At 37.9% G+C, this 20,305-nt stretch overlaps 1 protein-coding gene and 1 long non-coding RNA gene across 2 annotated transcripts in view; one reads left to right on the top strand and one right to left on the bottom strand.

Moving 5' to 3' along the window:
• Positions 1-1,160: 1,160 nt before the first annotated feature.
• On the bottom strand, positions 1,161-20,157 carry LOC119082903. Its single transcript, XR_005088742.1, has 3 exons — positions 20,144-20,157; positions 15,449-15,475; positions 1,161-1,304 (listed from the first exon to the last, which is right to left on the bottom strand). It is a non-coding gene; the product is annotated as an uncharacterized LOC119082903 (long non-coding RNA).
• The window catches only part of LOC119082890 (insulin-like receptor), a 29,042-nt gene continuing 19,511 nt past the window's right edge, over positions 10,775-20,305 (top strand). The window contains exon 1 of the mRNA XM_037192550.1: positions 10,775-11,237. Within this exon, the coding sequence (XP_037048445.1) occupies positions 11,060-11,237 (178 nt within the window). The 5' untranslated portion in view covers positions 10,775-11,059. The remainder of the gene's footprint in view (positions 11,238-20,305) is intronic.

The following is a 20,305-nucleotide window of genomic DNA, read 5'->3' as shown; positions in this document are numbered from 1 at the left end:
ACACTCTGCTGGAAACACACATCATGCAAACAAAGACAGAGGTCACGTTTCGTATTTGTCGCATACGATCACAACCAATTATTTCATGTCTTAGCGGATGAAGTCCGCACCGCAATTATTACCGGAATTCAGGCCAGTAAATACTTTTCCATTGTCGTTGATTCGACACCAGATGTTAGATTAGATTGTATGGGGTGAGACGAATCTATGCACCTAAGCCTCCGTTGGGCCTGTTGTGTGTGCCCCTTTTTCGTTTAATTGGACCTATTGACTACCACTGTCAAACGTAAGTCTTATTATCCTTACGTCTAGAGATACATTTCGAGTTGAAATCCGGTATGACTGTGATGTTTATGTTTGTGATGTTTATGTGATCAAAAAAAATCAACAAAATCTGAAGAAACAACAAAGAAAATCAACAGAACAAGATTTTTCTTCCTGTAGTACCAAAACCGTCACATTCACTCACCAAATTTAGTACCAAAAGAGCAACATTCTCCCCTACTCTTTTCTCTCAATTTTCATTCCCGCTTATGTCATTTTCGATCTTTATTTTTTCCCAGATGTGTCAAGTTGTTGTATGCACGCGAATATATTTTTTTTAGTGTTTTGGGACAATGCATTCATAAGGATTGCTTTCGGCATTCATACGGGTTGCTTATTTTTCGACATTTGTGAGAATGCATGCATACGGAGCGGACTTCTTTAGGCATTCATACGGATTGCTTTCGGCATTTATACTTGCTTTTGCACTGCTACAATGTGTTGTTCAGTTTTGTTGTTATGTTTTGTTCGGAATGTGACTTTGTTACTGCAGGATGAAAATGGTTATTTGAATCACAAGGGACGAAAGTAAAAAAATTCAACCGTGTGCACAGGTTGAATTTTTTTACGTCGTGCCATGTGATCCACACAACTTTTCATTACAACAACTACGAAAATTGTAATTTGAGCTTCCTTATAATGTTCCAACCGAAATAAGCTGAAATATGCGTGGGTCCAGGGGGCGGCAGCCCCCTGGTAAAAGAAAAATTTAAAAATTATTGGCAACGTTCTTTTCTATCACAACAATCACAGTGATCACAACGACACCAGACGGAACACATGTTGTTGCTGTCATTTACTTTCGCATGCTCGTTTGAGGGGCGAAAGTACTTTCGTTCCTCTGTTGGGAGGCGAAAGTATTTTCGCACCTCTTGTGATGTCGTGGCTAACTGAGAGTTGAATTTTTATACTTTCGCATCTCATTCGGGAAGCGAAAATTACAACTTTCGTAGTTGGTGTAATGAAAATAGTATATATACCTCGGATCAAAACGGTGTTGTTTTCGACCACGGTGGTGAAAACGTCCGAGGATGGAACGAAACTCCGCGAAGTGGAGTAGAGTGAAGTCCGAAAAACCTGGGTCGAAAACACACCGTTTTGATCCTTGGTATGTAACATACTATATTGATTTACGATTCGAATATTGTCAAGTGAATTTTGAAGGATTCACTATGTTAAAGGGATTCTTTCTGACAAGTTTTATCAAGATAATTTACGATCAGAAAAAATATACTGTATGTTATTGCAAACCAATGGCTCACAGCATTTCCTCGCTGAATTGCTATTGAGATACGCTGAAGCAGGAACTCTAGACTCCGTGGCTCACCCGTTTGGCGTTTCATTAACTTTCCCAGTTTATTCAAAAATATCACAGTTTGCGGTCCAATTGATCCAAAAGATTCCAAAGCTAGTGGCGTGAAACAGAATTGATTTTTCAAGTCGATGTAATGGTTGTGGTTGTGCTTGTCTCGTTCCGCTTGGTCGGCAGCTGCTCCACTATTGTTCGATGTTGCATAGATGTATGACGTCGCCACAGTGTCGACAACCGTTACGTCCCAAATCAACGATCGTCTATGACTCCAGGGATAGCTAGTCAGTCCATCCGGCCGTTTCCCATCCCGTCGAGATAACCCCGAAGGTTCGCGTATATTTGGGAAACCAGCTGCACTGAATGCCATAGATTTAATCAGATAGCTTCCTAATTCCCAATCCAGCGAACGAAAGGGGTAACGAGGCTTAACACCATGATTTCTCCAACATGCTGTTGTTTGTGATGGCCTCTAATGTGCGACCGCGACGGTATAATTCATCAATTTCATTCAACCGATCCATTTGGTACGTCATTTCCGCTCGGTGTTCTGTACTAGTTGGTTGCACCACAAACGCTTTGACTAATAATGGCAGCACATCGTTCGGAAAAAATTCAGGCGTATCAAAATGTCATTTTCAGAAATGAACTTACAAGTACAATCATACCCAAGTTTTTGGGAACAGTTTAGATCGAGTTTGGAACACCTAAAAAATATGTTGGCGTTTTATGTGGTTATGGGTGGTATTGATCAAGCAATTTTTCGTCTTTCTTCCTATAAAGAAATATATCAATTACTTCAAGAAATGATCAATAACTACAGATTGGTAGAAAATTATGTAAACCCATTTTGGGGTAGATCCAGATATGACACACTACTTCAGCAAGTACACGCTACGCAGAGTTTGCAGTATTGAATGTGCCAGACTTTTATTAAACAGATTGAGAACAGGTTGTTGCGAACGTCCGTTTGAAATCACCCGCATAAAGAATACAGCCAGGTCGCGCAGTGAAATCGAAAAGGTCAAATTAAACGCATCAATTAATTGAATTGAATTAATTGAATCAATTAGTGAAATTTAAAATAAAAAAGCGTTTTAATTGACTCAGTCCCTCTGAAATCGCTAATTCTAAATTAGTCCAATCATCCGGCTCAGCGTTTCGCAAATTAAGCTCTACGACTATCCATCTTGAGTCAAAGTCTTAAACAACTTAACTCTTAAATGAACCGTTTAGCAAAACCGAATCGTGTCGAGGATTGAAACTTTTCGTTTCTTACCGTTGTTGTTGTGAATTCTACGATAAATCAAAGACTGTATTTTGGGACCTCTGTCCCGTACAACGTACTTTTATTGAATGCGAATGTTCGTCAGAGTAATACCGTATTTATAGGCCAAGACCAGGCTACGTTGATATGATTCAATTGATTTAATCGAATTGCTAGAGTTGTTTCACTTGAGTGTCTTCTCTCGTTCTTAACATACTCCCACCTTGACCTTCCATAATATCATTTCAGGTCAACCAAAAGATTCCACCAAGGAGTATGAGGACGTGTTTGAAAAGTGTTGCGTTAACATACTTTTATCAGGTCCACCATGAAGTATGAGGAACCAGTCAATGTGTTTTACAAATTCACGTATTTCTCACCACCAAGCCGTACCAATTGTTGTGACCAATTTCCTATCTTATGCATTTTCATCTGGAATTGACTTTTCACTAGTTGGAATCACCAATTCATTGTTTACATTTGTCGTTCGTTTGGTTTAAACCATTTCATTTCCTGTGTTTAATATTCAAATACCAGTTTGTTAGTCAGCTATCAAATTATCGAATAATAAATAGGCAAGCAGCCTAAATAATTTAATCAGTTTGTGTTCTCAAACAGTAAACATCTCTACCACGTCTATATCTGCATGGTAGTCAACTACCAGTTTGGTAGTCAAAAATTTAGCTTTAAATAGGCGAGCATGTAGAATAATTTCGTCAGTTGGTGAGTAGTTCTCGCACAGTAAACATCTCTTATCCAAAAATTACGTTTGTTAGTCAAGATGGTTTGTCGGAAAAGATGGTTTACATGGTCTATCATTAATGTAAATAACATTTTCTCTCAAGGTTTCTCTATCGCAGGTATTCCGAATATAACACAGCCGCCTGGTATATCAAGAGATGATGGTAAATAACCAGATGGTTTGACTTTCATTTCATTTCATTCATTCATTTATTATTCATTTTCAGTCGTCTTAATACAAGCGGACTATTAGAGTGTAAAATATAAAATTGTAAAAAGTGTAACGTATCAAACATAGTTTAGAGCGTTTAGAGTCAGGGTTAAGTTTAAGGAATCATAAATGATCGTCGATAGAGCACGTTTAGTTAACAAATAAATTAATTAAATTAATAGAATAGAGCAGAATAGAGTCGAATATCACAGATCGTCACATAAAAGTAATTACAAGTGTCAGTCAGCATATCACATTCGTAAGAAATTAGTCAGGTTGGAGTCTGGTAGTCGATACAAGGCATTGCGGAAGAGGTTGTGTGGCAATGTGGGATCGATAATGTTCGAAACGGCGTTGAACATACGACAGGCGTTGTTGAATGGGGAGTTGAACGATCGACTCGTCCTACACGCTCGAATGAATATCATACCATTGTGTCTCGTTGATCTTGAGTTCAGTGTAATACGTGAACGAAGTGTCGGTGAGTTAATCTTTCCGGTGATCATAGAATGGATGAAGAGTATGCACGCATTCGTTCTGCGCCGGATCAACGTTTGTAGATCTAATCCAGCACATCTTTCAACATATGGACTCAGTACGTAGTCATTGTCAGATCTGTTGAGATGATCACCATTCAGGAACATAACGAATTGTTTCTGTGTGCTCTCTATCGTTCTCCGATGCGTTGCAAAGTGTGGTGACCAGATACAGGCAGCGAATTCTAAATTCGATCGTACTAAGGCTTTGTAAACTATTTTGGTGGCATCGTCGTCGAGAAATTGTCGTTGTCGTTTCACGAAGTTCAGCACAGATTTGGATTTATTGCTCACATATTCGTCGATGGGTTTGATACCATGGAGTCATGGTAGGTCACTCTTGTGGGATGTAACAAAAAGAGATACTATGGCTGCATCATATATTCGAGATTCATCGAAGAAAGCACGCTCAGTTGCTGAAAAAGCCGAGAAACATAAGCATAACCGAGGTATTCTTTTGAATTTCGACTGACCGAAATCGGCGCTATTTATTCCGGCACTTTTTTATGTATGTCTAGTTAGGCTTTGGTGCCTAGGCCCCAAAAACCAGTCTCAGATATTTTTGATCTTCCATACCTGGCTGGTTGTAAGTGACCAAAAGTCGAAAAATGGGGTTTCGTAGTCCGGATTTCATTTCCGTAACGTGGTGAGGACACGGGCGTGTATGGGTTCGTTGGAAAGCTGACGTCGAGTAATACCGGGGCAAATATTAACTTAAAACACGAGCCATCAGAACAGTCGGAGCGTTTGCTGCGACTGAGCCCCGTACAAACCCGTATATCTATTGCGTACGTGACCCTAGTGCGTCTGTCACCCTACTTTGACCGTAAGCCTATTGCGCCGGTTAGTGTAGTTAAAGTAAAATTATTATGGAATGTGTACATCTTAGAAATTGCGCATAGCGCAATTACGAAGCCCCGTACGACGTTCCTTTCAAATGAAACAAAAATTTCAAATCGCCCTAAAATTTTAATTTATAGAGTATAAATAGGCATAGGGCCCCAGTACCGGCCTTAGTCCGAGGACCAAAATTTAATTTTTTTTCAACTAAATTCTATTCGGCCTTTGATTACCTTCCAAATGAAACAAAAATTACGAAAAACGGATGAAATTTGCTCGAGTTATATGTAAAATACACATAGGGCCCTAGTAGCGGCTTAGTCCAAGGACCAAAATTTAATTTTTTTTTCAAAAACATTCTATTCGGCCTTCCATTACCTTCTAAATCAAACAAAAATTACGAAAAACGGATGAAATTTACTCGAGTTGTATGTAAAATACACATAGGGCCCTAGTAGCGGCCTTAGGCCAAGGACCCAAATTTAAATTTTTTTCAACAACATTCTATTCTGCCTTCGCTTACCTTCCAAATCAAACAAAAATTACGAAAAACGAATGAAATTTATTCGAGTTCTATGTAAAATACACATAGGGCCCTAGTAGCATTTCACTTCTAAGGCCCTAACTCACGGTCCACTCACCCGATTTTTTTTCCTGGATTGGTATTGACAATACCTATCATTTGCCATGTCATTTACATTTCCACCGTTTGTTCTGCCATAAATATCACCAAAAGACCTTAAATCACTTAGGTGGCCCTAACTCACGAAGGGCCGACCCGAATATGTCCATCTTCGAACTTAGCCTCACTATTTCGACTATCTTTCAATGGAAAAAAAAAATATTTGAAATCGAATTTGTTTTACTCAAGATATCGACGTGACGGCATCGTTACACACGGCATCGTAATCCTATAAGCCCCGTTGTACTTCGTACGGGGCTAAAAATTGTTAAAATATGGACAAAGAATCAACAAAAAATTTTGTCGATTTGACGCAGTGTGATGATAGTCTGAAGGAGAATTTACGATATCATTAATATGAACACGAATATTCTTCCCTCATCTGGACCTCGATCTGAACGTACTTTTTGGATCGGTGCTGTAGAGAAACTGCAAGAAAATGTGAAATCAAAAAGTTTGCAGAAACGATGCTTGCCACTTACAATTTTTAGGCGCCTTTACTAGTACTGGACGAATTGACGATGATACTTGGAATGAGTTTGGTGGATGCAGTGGCTGATGCTGGAAATGAGTTCGGTTCCTAATTCAATCACAAATTACTAAGATTTCAGGAGCTTCGATCTAAGAACACCAATCTCCTAAAACTCTCATTTCTACCTCCAAAACGAGTCCCAGATGTTTTTCAAATCGTTAAATAATTTCAAACTATTTGAGTATGTTTGTTTGGAAAGTGAAAGAAAAAAATCCGCAAATGATTTACGCATTTGCGATAACATCGTGACCTCTACTGCTCAGCACTGAAAATATTTGTGAAGACTGATTTGATTCGGTAGAATCTCAGATTAAGATTGCCTCGACTATTATGTGTTCAAAAAATGTAGATGGATGCACCGTTTTGGGGGTCAGACTTTTTAGTTTTTTCATGTTGCTGACATTGTACTTCCTAAATTTGTAACCAATCAAAACGTGCGAAAAATATAATTGTGCCAATTAAGCAAGCACAACCCCAAGAAAATCATTCCATAAATCCGGGAGCCGACATGGATCTTCTGAAGAAACCTTAACATCAAATAAAGTCCGGCCCAATTGATTTTCTTTCCAGTTGTATACAATAATAAAATATTAAATGGAAGCATGAGTCATAATGTTTTAATTATTACAACCCTTTAGCGTACCGCTGCTTCAGAATAGCTTTGTTTGCGGATAGCTCCGCACCGAATGAACGTAATTGGTCTTTTAATTGTTTCTTTTTTTGCATTTTGCTTGACTATAACAACATAAAAAAACGTAAAAACAAAATCCCCCAAACCACAGGTTTAGTGGTTGTCTGCGTACAGTATACGAACAAATTCCTCCAAAGGCTGGAAGACAAAACAGATTATTACGAAGAAAACAAACAAACAAACCATGGAGCGTACTTGCGTCCGATGGTCCGACCGTCATGACTATTTATACACCACGAATCGAAGTCATTGGATAGATCCAAGTATACACAAGGTACGTCCTATAATTATGACAATTCTTGAACACCATGGACCGTACTTCATGGTTGGTCCGACCGTCATGGCTATTCATGCACCACGAATCGTACGAAGGTATCTTGTTAACTTTCAAGCCGAGACAAGGTTTAACAAACGTGAAATACCAGCATACAGATTTGTAGCTATGCTACTAGCTCTCTCGATCGATTGCAATCTTTCGCATATGAAAATGGCGAAAATTTGAAGCTCAATGTGGCACAACCAAAAACTGGTTTAAATATTTGTATTCTCTTACATACAGTAGGCGTCGTCTCGTTAGTATGAACGACAAACCGAAAGGGAGACGTCGTCGAACTATTGGTACAACCGACGATTTTGTTGAGTCGAGAATGGTGGATGGTCATTACGAGGAATTTTACAGCAATACGACCGAATTCAACGTTCATACACTGACATTGAACCAATTGAAACATTATTCGATGTACTTGGTATCGGTGCAAGCGTGTCGTGATTTTAGTGACCCAGACCCATACTTCAACTTCAAATCACACTGCAGCAATGATTTAACAGATACTGTTCGCACGGGGGGTAGACGTTTGTTTCTTGAAAATCGACGCTTTCCAATCTGTGCCACGCTTCATAACTTATCAATTCCGACAGAAAATGCGGACGACATTCCGTATTTCAAGGTAATTAAAGAGCGAAATGCGAATACCGGCTCGTCAGCGTTGAAGATCTATTGGCCGGAACCGGAAAATCCCAACGGCTTTATAGTGGCGTACACTATCTCCTACAAACTAGTCGACTTGGATAATAGAGAACGTCAGATTTTCTTAACGCTAAATGCCACACACTAACGCTAACGCTAAATCCGTACGCTAATGGCAAATGCCGACGATAAAGGCAACATTAACGAGTTAGCCGACGCCATGTTGCTTTTAAATTTAACATCTGTGAGGCCAGCAATATCAGGCACTTTTTCATCTCTGAATATAACAGCAATCGCTGTTTGAAATTTAAAAATTAATTCATTGCCATAATTCTAACCGTGGATTTACATAGCAACGTAAAAGTGACAGATGCAATGTTTTTTAAATACTGCAACCCGAAATTTCATTCATAAAATTAAAATTATGAATGAAATTTCGAGTTGCCGTATGAGAAAATTTTTGCATCTGTCACTTTTACGTTGCTATGTAAATCCACAGTAAGGTCCATTAATATGAGATTCGCCTTTTATTTGCAAGAAATTTACTGAAATTAAAAATTTATTTATGAAATATGGATACATGGTCGGCCATTTTTGATTCCAATTCGAATTGATTCTATTTCATATTGCACTGCATTTGATTTCTTTAATCTTACATCAAAATGGCGGACCACGTATCCATATTTCATAAATAAATTTTTAATTTCAGTAAATTTCTTGCAAATAAAAGGCGAATCTCATATTAATGGACCTTAGAATTATGGCAATGAATTAATTTTTAAATTTCAAACAGCGATTGCTGATATATTCAGAGATGAAAAAGTGCCTGATATTGCTGGCCTCACAGATGTTAAATTTAAAAGCAACATGGCGTCGGCTAACTCGTTAATGTTGCCTTTATCGTCGGCATTTGCCATTAGCGTACGGATTTAGCGTTAGCGTTAGTGTGTGGCATTTAGCGTTAAGAAAATCTGACGTTGCCTAATATTTTGCCTACCGAACATTGTGTAACAAGTACCATCTACAAACATTTCAACCGTAAAATTCCGGTGCTTCGTTTGTCTAATGGAAATTATTCGGTTTCAGTAAGAACGACATCTTTTCTAGGCAATGGCCGTCCTACGCCATCACAAACCATTACTATCGATTAGTCTTGTAAAACTATGAGCAATTGAGTAATAAAATGTACATTTCCCTGAGTCAAGAAAAGATCAGATTTCCGTGACGAGGGCTTTCTATTGCACACAAGTTCAAACTTCAGGTCTCCTAAGTACCTCGTCTCGAAGATTCATGGAACAACTTTTCAATTTTTTTAGACCCGTACGAAGCACTGGGGTCTTATAGGTTTTCGCATACGTTTGTAACACGTCGAATTGGACTTCCTGAGTAAGGGGAAACCTATTGTGGTTGTCCAGAAATGCCAAATCAGTGAAAAAAAAATATCCGTCTGTCTGTCCGTTCTCTAACTTGAGTAACACATCCGATTTCTAAAATTCTTTTTTTCCCCGTTTGGTATTATCAAAAGACAGGCTAAGTTTGAAGATGAGTGATTTTGGATCGACCTCTCCGGAGCTGGGGCCCAATAAGTGCCTAAGTGTTTTTCGACGATATCTCCGGACAATTAAACGTTACACTTGTAAGTGATACGTCAAATAAAAGGTATTTACAATACCGATCGACAAAAAAAAAAGTTTATGGAAATCGGATGACCGACTCGTGAGTTAGACCCCATGGTGTGAAACAGACACAGGGCGGCAAGCAGTTTTTGCTTGTAGGTCGGCCACATTTGAACATATTTCGTCTGTTTTAGCTTTATTAGATAGGTATTGACCGTACCAATCTGGGAAAAAAGAGTTTTTGAAATTATGTTCTCCGGAGCGTGAGCTAGGTCTCTTGGAGTGAGCTCTTATCTGGCTACTCGGAAGTACAGTGAACGTGGAGTATTTTGTCAATATCTCGAGTAAATTTTGACCGAATTTCATGATTTTTTTTTTGTTTGAAAGGTATTAACGAATGTAAAGCGTCGGTAAAATTTCCGGTTTCCTAACAAAATGGCTTCCGGCAGCCATATTGGATTTTAGTAAAAGTGATATATCTTGTGAAAAATGGTACTTAGAGAGTTTCTGTTAACAGATAAGTAATTGGTTATGTGTGTGGGGTTTCAGGGATTCCATATATGGACTTATATATATATATATCTATATTCACCTATATTGAGCTATATACAGGCATATAGAGCTATATAATAGCATATTCATCTGTGAAATGTTTATTTATAGTGAAATATAGGTAAATATAGCGGTATATAGCTGTTTAAATAGGAATTTATGAATCTTGACTTTGTACGGGGCTGTCTATATTGCCTCCGGCAATTTATTTGTTGATGATAACAAGGCAAAGAGTGGATAATGCAAGTGATTTTAAAGCGCGAATAGCTTTTCAGCAGAGAAGAAAATGAAGTAAGAGAAATGAAGAGTTTCACATTAAAGGCTTTTGATACGAATAGGTGTTTCGTACGGGTCGGCGTTAGCTATGTTTTTCTTAAATTTTACTCGTATAGGACCTGCATCACACTCTAAAAATTCCGGTGAAGTCATGACAACATCTACGAGAGAAAAAAATTGTCTTGATAATAGATAATGAAGCAACCGATTCGCACAGAGTTTTACGAGATTTTTATTTGGTGGCACGTTTGTCAAAAATCACCGAAAACGATCGCCTTCAATTTGAAAACATTAACGGGTGGAGAGTCGTTGAAGGAAGAACAATTTTTGTTAATTTTCGTTTAGATTTTCGCGATCGTATTTTCACGAGAATCACTTCATTCGTACGGATTATCGTCCAAGGGGTAAAAAGCGTTATCCATAAAAACAGTTTACTTTGTGATATATGAAAGTGACAAGCACTTTTTCGACGGTTTGGCACAGTGAGATGTAAAATAGTTCGAAGGAGTTACGCTATGAACATGAATATTCTTCCCGTATCCGTACATACTCCATGGATCGTTGTAGAGAAATCTCGAAGAAAGCGATGGACACCACGTGCATTTTTTTTGCATGCCACGCCCTTTCTAGTACTGGGCGCATTGACGATGATACTTGGAATGAGTTTGGTTGATGCAGCAACTGATGATGGAAGTGAGTACAAAACCTAATCCAATTAAAAATTACTAAAATTTGAGATATTTTGTCTTATCCAATTTCACCGCCCACAAAACACAACTGGTGCAATGGAATGATGCCCAGATACGAAGAAACAGATCGTCTCCTTATATTTTCTTATGTGTTGCTCCCATAAAAGCACCTTGATGTTTTCCAAATAATTATTGACAAGTAGAAAGTCCGAGACAAAATTCTGTGAACAATTTACACATTTGCGATAACTCTGACATACTTCGTAACCTCTCTATCGCATGCTATATCGTATGGTTTTTTCTGCTATTGCTCTACTCAACACTGAGAATCATGCCCGCACGTTGGTAAGTGGGCGTGACGCAAGTCCACTACCAAAAATGTTGTAGAAACATTTTTTTGAGGACGGCGGAGCATATTTACAGCAACTTTTCGACTTCTCCCCCTTGGCTCCAATGACCCTTAAACTAAGTCATCTAGGAATCCATACGAGTTCAACGAGCTATCAAACGTTACTGCAGCTTCAAAATTGACTGAGATATTGAACTTGGAAATATTGATGTTTGTATGAAAATAAGCAAAATTTCGAATTTTCAGATAATAGTCCAGTACTAGGTCCCACCGGTATGGATGGGTCAGATCCCTTGACTGTTGTGTACAAATTAGAAAATTTTAATGAAACAATTAAAGGCGTTCCTTTTCGAGTTAGTTTCGATCAATAATCAGCAATTTACTGACTTCAATTCTACATTTCAAACAGAGCCCTACCACTGCTGAACTGCTTGACAGATTATTCTCGTTTTTAAACTCGACCTGTAAATTCGAAATGTGCTTCTATTGAAACCAAATTAGTTTGGTTCGAAATTACACCCTCAATCGTGTTCACAAACATTTATTATGCTATTACGTTATGCTGTGTCCACTTAGAGCTTAGGGGCCGTTCATAAATTACGTAACGCAAAAATTGACACTTTCAAGACCCCCTTCCCCCTCCTGTAACGCTAGTGTAACGCAAGGTCATACCCCTCCCTCCCCCGGTTTGTTACGTAACACAACTCATGAAAAAATTGATATTTTTCTTACAGTAATTACAAAAAAACTACACGAATTGTATGTATACGATTGCTTCGGATTTTTTTTTACAATAGACCGTGTTCATATGACTTAATTTATTTTTTATCAAATGAACACATCGAAAAAACACTCCGAATATGCATAAATAGCTGAAAAAATATTAGTTAGTATTTTTAATTTGAGTATTAATGATTCACATAAATTTTGAAAATTTAAGCGCTTAAAAAGAAGTACCACATTCTGAATTGCCAGAGTTATACCGTAAAACCAAAATGGCGTTGAATGGGATATTTTAATCGTTGTTGATAAAATGTCAGTCAAAAACAAAAACGATAGACTACTTATGTCGACAATAGAGTTCTTAACAGCAAAATGTTTTATTAAATGTTTATGTGTTAACGGGTAAAAGGTGGTCCATAATTTGGAAAAAAAAGTAGAAAACTACTGAGTGGAACGTTTTGTTCGAAATTGAAATAAATCAGCAACAGTGATAGAAGATGCTAAAGGTGTTTAGAAAGCACTGTGTTTCCAATTTTGAAATAAATTTGTTGATGTTGCATCAATTTGCGTCTTTTTTTGTTTAATACAAACAGAAGTTCTTTTTTGTTGTGCATTATAGTCTATATTTTTGTTAAAAACTCTGCCAATTACACGTTCGATGTGAATTCTAACTCCCGCTAGCACTTTACCGTTCATCAAATCTGTTGACATAGAAACAATAACAAAGAAAATATCCCTATCAGCTGTGGAATAATATCCCATATTTATATTTTTTAGAGTTTCTGCTACGAAAAATATGACCATGCGGATGGCATCGGGATGGCAATGTATATTTTAAATAATTTTTTAAAAATAAATATAATTATTTTTTCTTATGATTATCATGGTAAATCTGTTTTTTATTGAGATTCGAAACTTTTTTGTCAAAATAGCACACGGTCTATTTAGACAGACATGTCCAATGTCCATGGTGATAAGTTTCGGGCGTCACCTACTGAAAAATAATGTTGCAATGTGCAAGTTTTTAAGCACATTTTAATTTATTTTAAATGGAAATGTTTTAATTTGATTTTTTTATGTTACAAACCATGGATTTGAAACTCGATTCGCTGCACAGACTTTTTAGTACGAAATATGTTGCGTGACGTAACGTTACTGTCAGACCCCCCCCCCTCCCCCCTGTAACGCTGTGTAACGCTAGACTGATACCCCCTCCCCCCTCTTTTGCGTTACGTAATTTATGAACGGCCCCTTATTGTTAAGGGCTCGTTTATAAATGACGAATGACCGGACTCGAGGTTAGGGCTGCCCAAATAAGCGAACCCTAAATGTTTATAACATGTCGTTTTATCATTTTAGTGTAGATTTAATATAAATTTGACTTTACAGTTGATGTGTTATTTGAGGCTCATTTACTGCTTACAATTAGAACCTGTCCCGAGTTTAGGGCTGCTAATTTGGCGAAGTTGTTCACATTTTAAGTGAAAAACCATGTCATATGTGCTGTTTCAGCAATACACTAACTGTTTCAGCGCTAATTGGTAGTATAATGTTTAAGGCTCATTTATGGCTCAGCTGACGTTTGGAACTGGTTTAGGGCTTCTAATCAAACAAAGTTATCCAAATTTTCAATCACTAGACATGCATTACAACTGTTCGTGATACATAAACTGATCATGGCTTACGGACCAGATCCTATTCAAACTGCTAGTCTTCAATCGTCAGCCCTAAACTAGCCCCAAATTAACTATAAAAATATATTGACGGATTCTTTTGAAAAATTGCCTGCCGAAATCGGACGCATCATTCAGTGAATTTTTTATATATGCCTAGATAGCTACTGGTCCCTAGAAGACAAAATCAATTTCATAATAATAATAATAATTCCTAGATGTTTGTGTGGCCAGCGCAGGGGCGGATCCACCTATGTGCGGTCAAGGCGGTCGCCGGGGGTCAGAAGATGATTTTTACATTGAAAATTTGTTTAAAAATAAAAACCGCCTGGGTCAGAGTCTTTTTCTCTTCTATCCGCCTGGGTCAGAGCAAAAGCTGGATCCGCCCCTGGGCCAGCGAGAGGTAATCGAAAACCAAAAACATGCACTTTTCTTATGGAAATTTCTTCAGATACGCGAAACGTATAAGGTCGTGTGAGGTGCCATTGTAAATGTGATTGCATGTACTTTCGGGGCAAACCGTCTTATATGCGGGTAGAATTCACCTACGATGAGACATGAGTAGTTGCAAATAGGAGAAATTTTTTTTATAATTTCGGCAAATCTAACGGTTGCTGACCAGACCATATGAAACGTATCGAAAACACCAATAACTTGATTGCTACTGGTCTAAGCTTTTCAATGTCACCCAAAATGCTAGAATAGTCCCGATTAGTGTGAATTTGAAGTGTAAATTTGACATCTAGTTTCGCTACTCGAAAAATTAAAACACAGAAAAAATTTTACAGTTTTTTTTCTTATAGTAATTTCAGCTGCTGAGTAATTTTTTAAAAATCGTATCTAAAATAATGACGGGAAGCCGGGGATGCGCATGTCTGCTCTAAATTAGGGCAAAAACTAAATTATTGTCTGGCGATTTTTATTCATTGCCTACGACATATGTAAGCAAATTCTAGGCACATTTTTTATATCCACTGGAAAATGCTTCGATTTCAGCAAGCTGTTTTTCAAAAGAATCCCTCATTTAGTTTACGCTAAAATGTTACAACAACATGTTTCAAAGCTTCAAAATCCCATTCGCCCTAAATGGTGGGGGTGCTAGAGACACGAAGCTGCCATTTCCACATATCAAACAAAATTGCACTGCTGCTGATCCACATGGCCGTTTATCCTCATTTTCAAACTTGACCTGTAGAATCAAAATGAGCTTCTTTTGAAGCCAAATTTGTAGAATTTGGTTCGAAATTACACGCTCTATCATGTTCACAAGCATTTGCTGATGTCAATTCCACATTTTAAACAGAACCCCACTCGACCGATTATCCTCATTTATGCCACTCAGCATCGTTATATGCAAAATTTGCAAACTTTAGATGCCTCTGTCCTCTGTGGCATAAAACGTTTTATACAACTCGATGCAAAGTACTTTTTTAGGCTCACACATCTAGAGCCTAAAAAAGCACTTTCCACCTCGGTTGCATAAATAACTATTTCAAACTTGACCTGTAGAATCGAAAAGCGCTTCTTTTTCAACCAAACAAACTTGTGGAAATTGGTTCAAAATTACACGCTCTATCGTGGTCACTTGTTTGAACTTGATTCTCGGTTGGAATCGGCGTTACGTGTTCGATATTGTTTGGGCTAAGGACCCTCATTTTCATTTTTTGCTAAACATTTTTGTTACTGACCCCCATCACGCCCCTCCCTAACAAAAAAATAAGTTTTTCCGAAATTCACCCAAAAACTAAGAACGCACATCGATTCAGGGACCTATTGGGAGCTCAGAACTGCATTCAGTAAAATCGGTCAGGCTACTTCCCCATACAAAATTTTTCATTCCATGAAATTTCATGAGCCCGCGCCCCTTGGAAACTGTTTTGTCACAAAAGTTTGGTAAGTGGACATATTTTGATCTTATAATCAGATGTCATACTTTTATACCGATACCCCACTCAATATATTTCATGTGAGAAAGGTATAGCCTCTGACTATAAGATACAAATTAACTTCGATGTCCATTCACTTTTATGACAAGACGGTTTCGAAAGGGCGCGGGTGCATGAAATTTTATGAAATGAAAAACTTTATATGGGGAAGGCACTTTGACGATTTTACTGAATGCTGTTCTGACCTCCCAAAAGGTGCCTGAGTCGATTTGCGTTCTTAGTTTTTAGGTGCATTTCGGAAAAACTTCTTTTTTGTAGTGGAGGGGCGTGTCATTTTAAAATTTTGGTTGGATACCCTCATTTTCATTTTTTTCTCAATTTCTTTTTTGGGTTACGGACCCTCATTTTCATTTTTTTCTCAATTTCTTTTTTGGGTTACGGACCTTCATTCTTATTTTTTTCACAAAAAATATTTTTTTTGGTTACGGACCCTCATTTTCTTTTTTTTTAATCAAAAAAAAAAAGTTTAACGGACCCTCATTTTCATTTTTTTCTTTAAAATTTTTTTAGACCCGTACGAAGTACTGGGGTCTTATAGGTTTACGCATACGTTTGTAACACGTCGAATTGGACTCCCTGAGTAAGGGGAAACCTATTGTGGTTGTCTAGAGATGCCAAATCCGCGAAAAAAAAATGTCCGTCTGTCTGTCCGTCTGTCTGTCCGTCTGTCTGTCCGTCTGTCTGTCTGCACGATAACTTGAGTAAAACGCATCCGATTTTGAAAATTCTTTTTTTTCCCGTTTGGTAATGTCAAAAGACAGGCTAAGTTCGAAGATGAGTGATTTTGGATTGACCCCTCCCGAGCTGTGGCCCAATAAGTGCTTTACGGTTTTTCGAAGATATCTCCGGACATTTAAACGTTAAACTTGTAAGTGATACGTCAAATAAAAGGTATTTACAATACCGATCGACAAAAAAAAGTTTATGGAAATCGGATGACCGACTCGTGAGTTAGACCCCTTGGTGTGGAACAGGCACAGGGCGGCAAGCAGTTTTTGCTTGTAGGTCGGCCACATTTGAACATATTTCGTCTGTTTTAGCTTTATTAGATAGGTATTGACCGTACCAATCAGGGAAAATTGTTTTTATGAAATTATGTTCTCCGGAGCGTGAGCTAGGTCTCTTGGAGTGAGCTCTTATCTGGCTACTCGGAAGTACAGTGAACGTGGTGTATTTTGACAATATCTCGAGTAAATTTTGACCGAATTTCATGAATTTTTTTTGTTTGAAAGGTATTAACGAATGTAAAGCGTCGGTACTATTTCCGGTATCCTAACAAAATGGCTGCCGGCGGCCATATTGGATTTTCGTAAAACGATATAAAGTGGTAAAATTTGTACTTAGATAGTTTTTGTTAACAGAGAAGTAATTGGTTATGTGTGGGGGGTTTTAGGAATCCCATATGTGGACTTCTATATATATCTATATACAGCTATATTGAGCAATATACAGGCATGTAGAGCTATATAATAGCAAATTCATTTGTGGAATGTTTATTTATAGGAAAATATAGGTAAATATAGCTGTATAAATAGGAATTTATGAAATTTGACTTCGTACGGGGCTGTCTATATTGCCTCCGGCAATTTATTTGCAAGGCAAAGAGTGGATAATTCAAGTTATTTTAAAGCGCGAATAGCTTTTCAGCAGAGAAGAAAATGAAGTAAGAGAAATGAAGAGTTTCACAATAAAGGCTTTTGATACGAATAGGTGTTTCGTACGGGTCGGCGTTAGCTATGTTTTTTTTTGAGTTACCGACCCTCAGTTTTATTTATTTTATTTTTTTCTCATTTTTTTTTGATTACGGACCCTCATTTTTACCCATTTTCGACCGTTAGACCCAGTCAAGGGAATTATTTTAAACAACATGTGACGCAAATTTCTTGTTGTAAAATTTTCTTTCACAAATTTTTTGGGTCAATTTTTTCCGTACAGCGCATGATTCATCTTAATCCCACGTAAGTCATTAACTTCTAGAATGATTGACATGCGCATCCTGCATGTGCATCAGGATGAATCATACCATAACAATTATGTCCATTCTTAATTACTATGATACATAACAACAAAACATAGATCATACAGCACACTACATATTAGTTGTATATCACTGATATACCTGCGCACTATACTTGCGCATCAATAGCACATTGCATATTATTTGTATAGCATTGATATACATGCGCAGCACGCTTGCGCATCATTGAGTGCACTATACGATCGAATAGTCATGCTGCCATGTATACAAGTTCATGTGTCCGTAATACATTAATGCTTACATAGAATTATTCCATATAAGCATTAACATACTCCCAGCCGTAGAACTCCTTAGTTCTACTTAATTTTTTCTTAGAATTATTGTATCAAATAGTCTTAAATAATCAAATTCTATCGTATTATATGTAAAACATTACTAGAACACTTGTTTCCCACAATTTAAAAATGCAGAATTTGCTTAAATTTGGCCATAAATACATGTTTTTTCCAAACAATTACTCAGTCAATTCGTTACGTTCGTGTTATTTCAATGAAACGTGTGTCAGTTACGTTAAAACGCTCTCAAACGCCGTGTCCTAGATCATCATCTAGGGATACGGTTGTTTGGAAGGTAAAAACTCCGGACGAGCCTTTGGACTTAACAACTGGATTTGGGGATACCTTCGAGGATCCGTCTCCACCACTACTTGGTTTTAACAACAACGAACCAATTTCTTCGCGCAGACAATCGCTCAATGCACCAACGACATCAACTGTACCGTTGCCTGAAGTATCGTTTTCGCAAACAGATGGTCGTCCTGCCATTCGTCTAGGAACGGTGGAATCCAATATTCCCATTTCTACTGGAAACGCTGACAGATCGCCACCCATCGGAGCCAGAAATGTAGCTGGAACATCTGGCTTGTTAAATCCAATTGGACCGTTCACCTCTGGTCCTCCAAATGCATCAAGATACCCATTAATTGGTCGTGATTCACCCACTGTGTTGCCAGGAGTGTGTGTTAATGGTCGTGGGGAACAAATTCCCAATCTATCTCCATCCGAAATTGCCATAGCTCAACATAACAGAGCGCTGAGTAGTGTGCTACATCGCTCATTGTCAATCGAACTGGTGGTGCGAGCAGGAACATGGTGGCCACATGCTGTCTGGACATTCAACAATCGACTATCTCGAGGATTCGTTGTTCGAGCCCCTCATCCTTTAAAAGTGGGAGCTGTTCCATTTGTATCGCCACCTATTGACTTGCAACGAGTTTTAAGTGTTTTGCGAATACTCGAAATCGAGTATGACTTTATTCTTGATCTTTTCTGAATATAAGTCGTTTCAGTGAGAAAATCATAAACCGTGCATTTTTTTATGTAACTGTAAAACTATGTAAATGGAAACAAAAGTTCAAGTAAGTATTTACTAGCAAGCATGAGTCAACTAATAAGTTTTATCATTAATGTAAGTATGAAAAGAATTTCATCAATTAGTCATATAATAAACGTAAGTATATAAAGAAGTACGCCTTAATTTTAGTAACCAAAAATACAAACTGACATATAATAATTTCATTATGCGAATCGTAATTCAGTGCTAGGTTTCTCCAATTGCACTTCACCTTGACTTATTTTCTTTTCATCGTTGTTTATTACGAATTTCTTCCGCTTTGAATGCTCTTTAAGAAAAATACAAATTGCTGCAGCTATTAACACGAGTACGATAATATACACCAATGTATAGTGGTGTATGTGATGAGTATCAACCGCTGGGTGTTGAAGGATTTTTTGTTGACCTGAAACTTCTTCTTCTTCTTCTTTTTCAGCCTGTTTCTATCCACTGCTGGATGTAGGCCTCTCCAACTTCTTTCCATTTCGTACGATCCATTGCCATTTGCTGCCAGTTTGTACCTGCAATATTCTTAATTCCGTTTGTCCATCTCTCTGGTGGTCTACCTATAGCTCGTCTTTTATATGGTCGCCAGTTCATGATCTTTTTGGTCCAACGTTCGTCTGTCCTTCTTGCAATATGTCCCGCCCAGCTCCATTTCAGAGATGCTATTCTTTCCATGACATCAACGACCCTGGTTTGTTGTCGAATCCATTGATTCGTCATTCTGTCTCTGAGTGTTATTCCAAGCATACTCCGTTCCATGGCTCTTTGTGTCACTCTCAATTTTTCTTCGGATGCTTTCGTTAAAGTTAACGTTTCCGCTCCATAAGTGAGCACTGGAAGGACACAAGTGTCGAAAACTTTGCGTTTCAGACTATTATTCATTTTGCTTTTGAAAATTAGTCTGAGTTTTCCGAACGCTGCCCATGCAAGACCAATCCTACGTCTTATTTCTGCAGTTTGGTTGTCCAGACCTAACTTCAGCTTATGTCCTAGATATACGTAGCT

This window comes from Bradysia coprophila, unplaced genomic scaffold (assembly GCF_014529535.1).
Source record: "Bradysia coprophila strain Holo2 unplaced genomic scaffold, BU_Bcop_v1 contig_50, whole genome shotgun sequence".
NCBI lineage: Eukaryota > Metazoa > Arthropoda > Insecta > Diptera > Sciaridae > Bradysia > Bradysia coprophila.
This window is presented reverse-complemented; position numbering and strand designations above follow the sequence as displayed.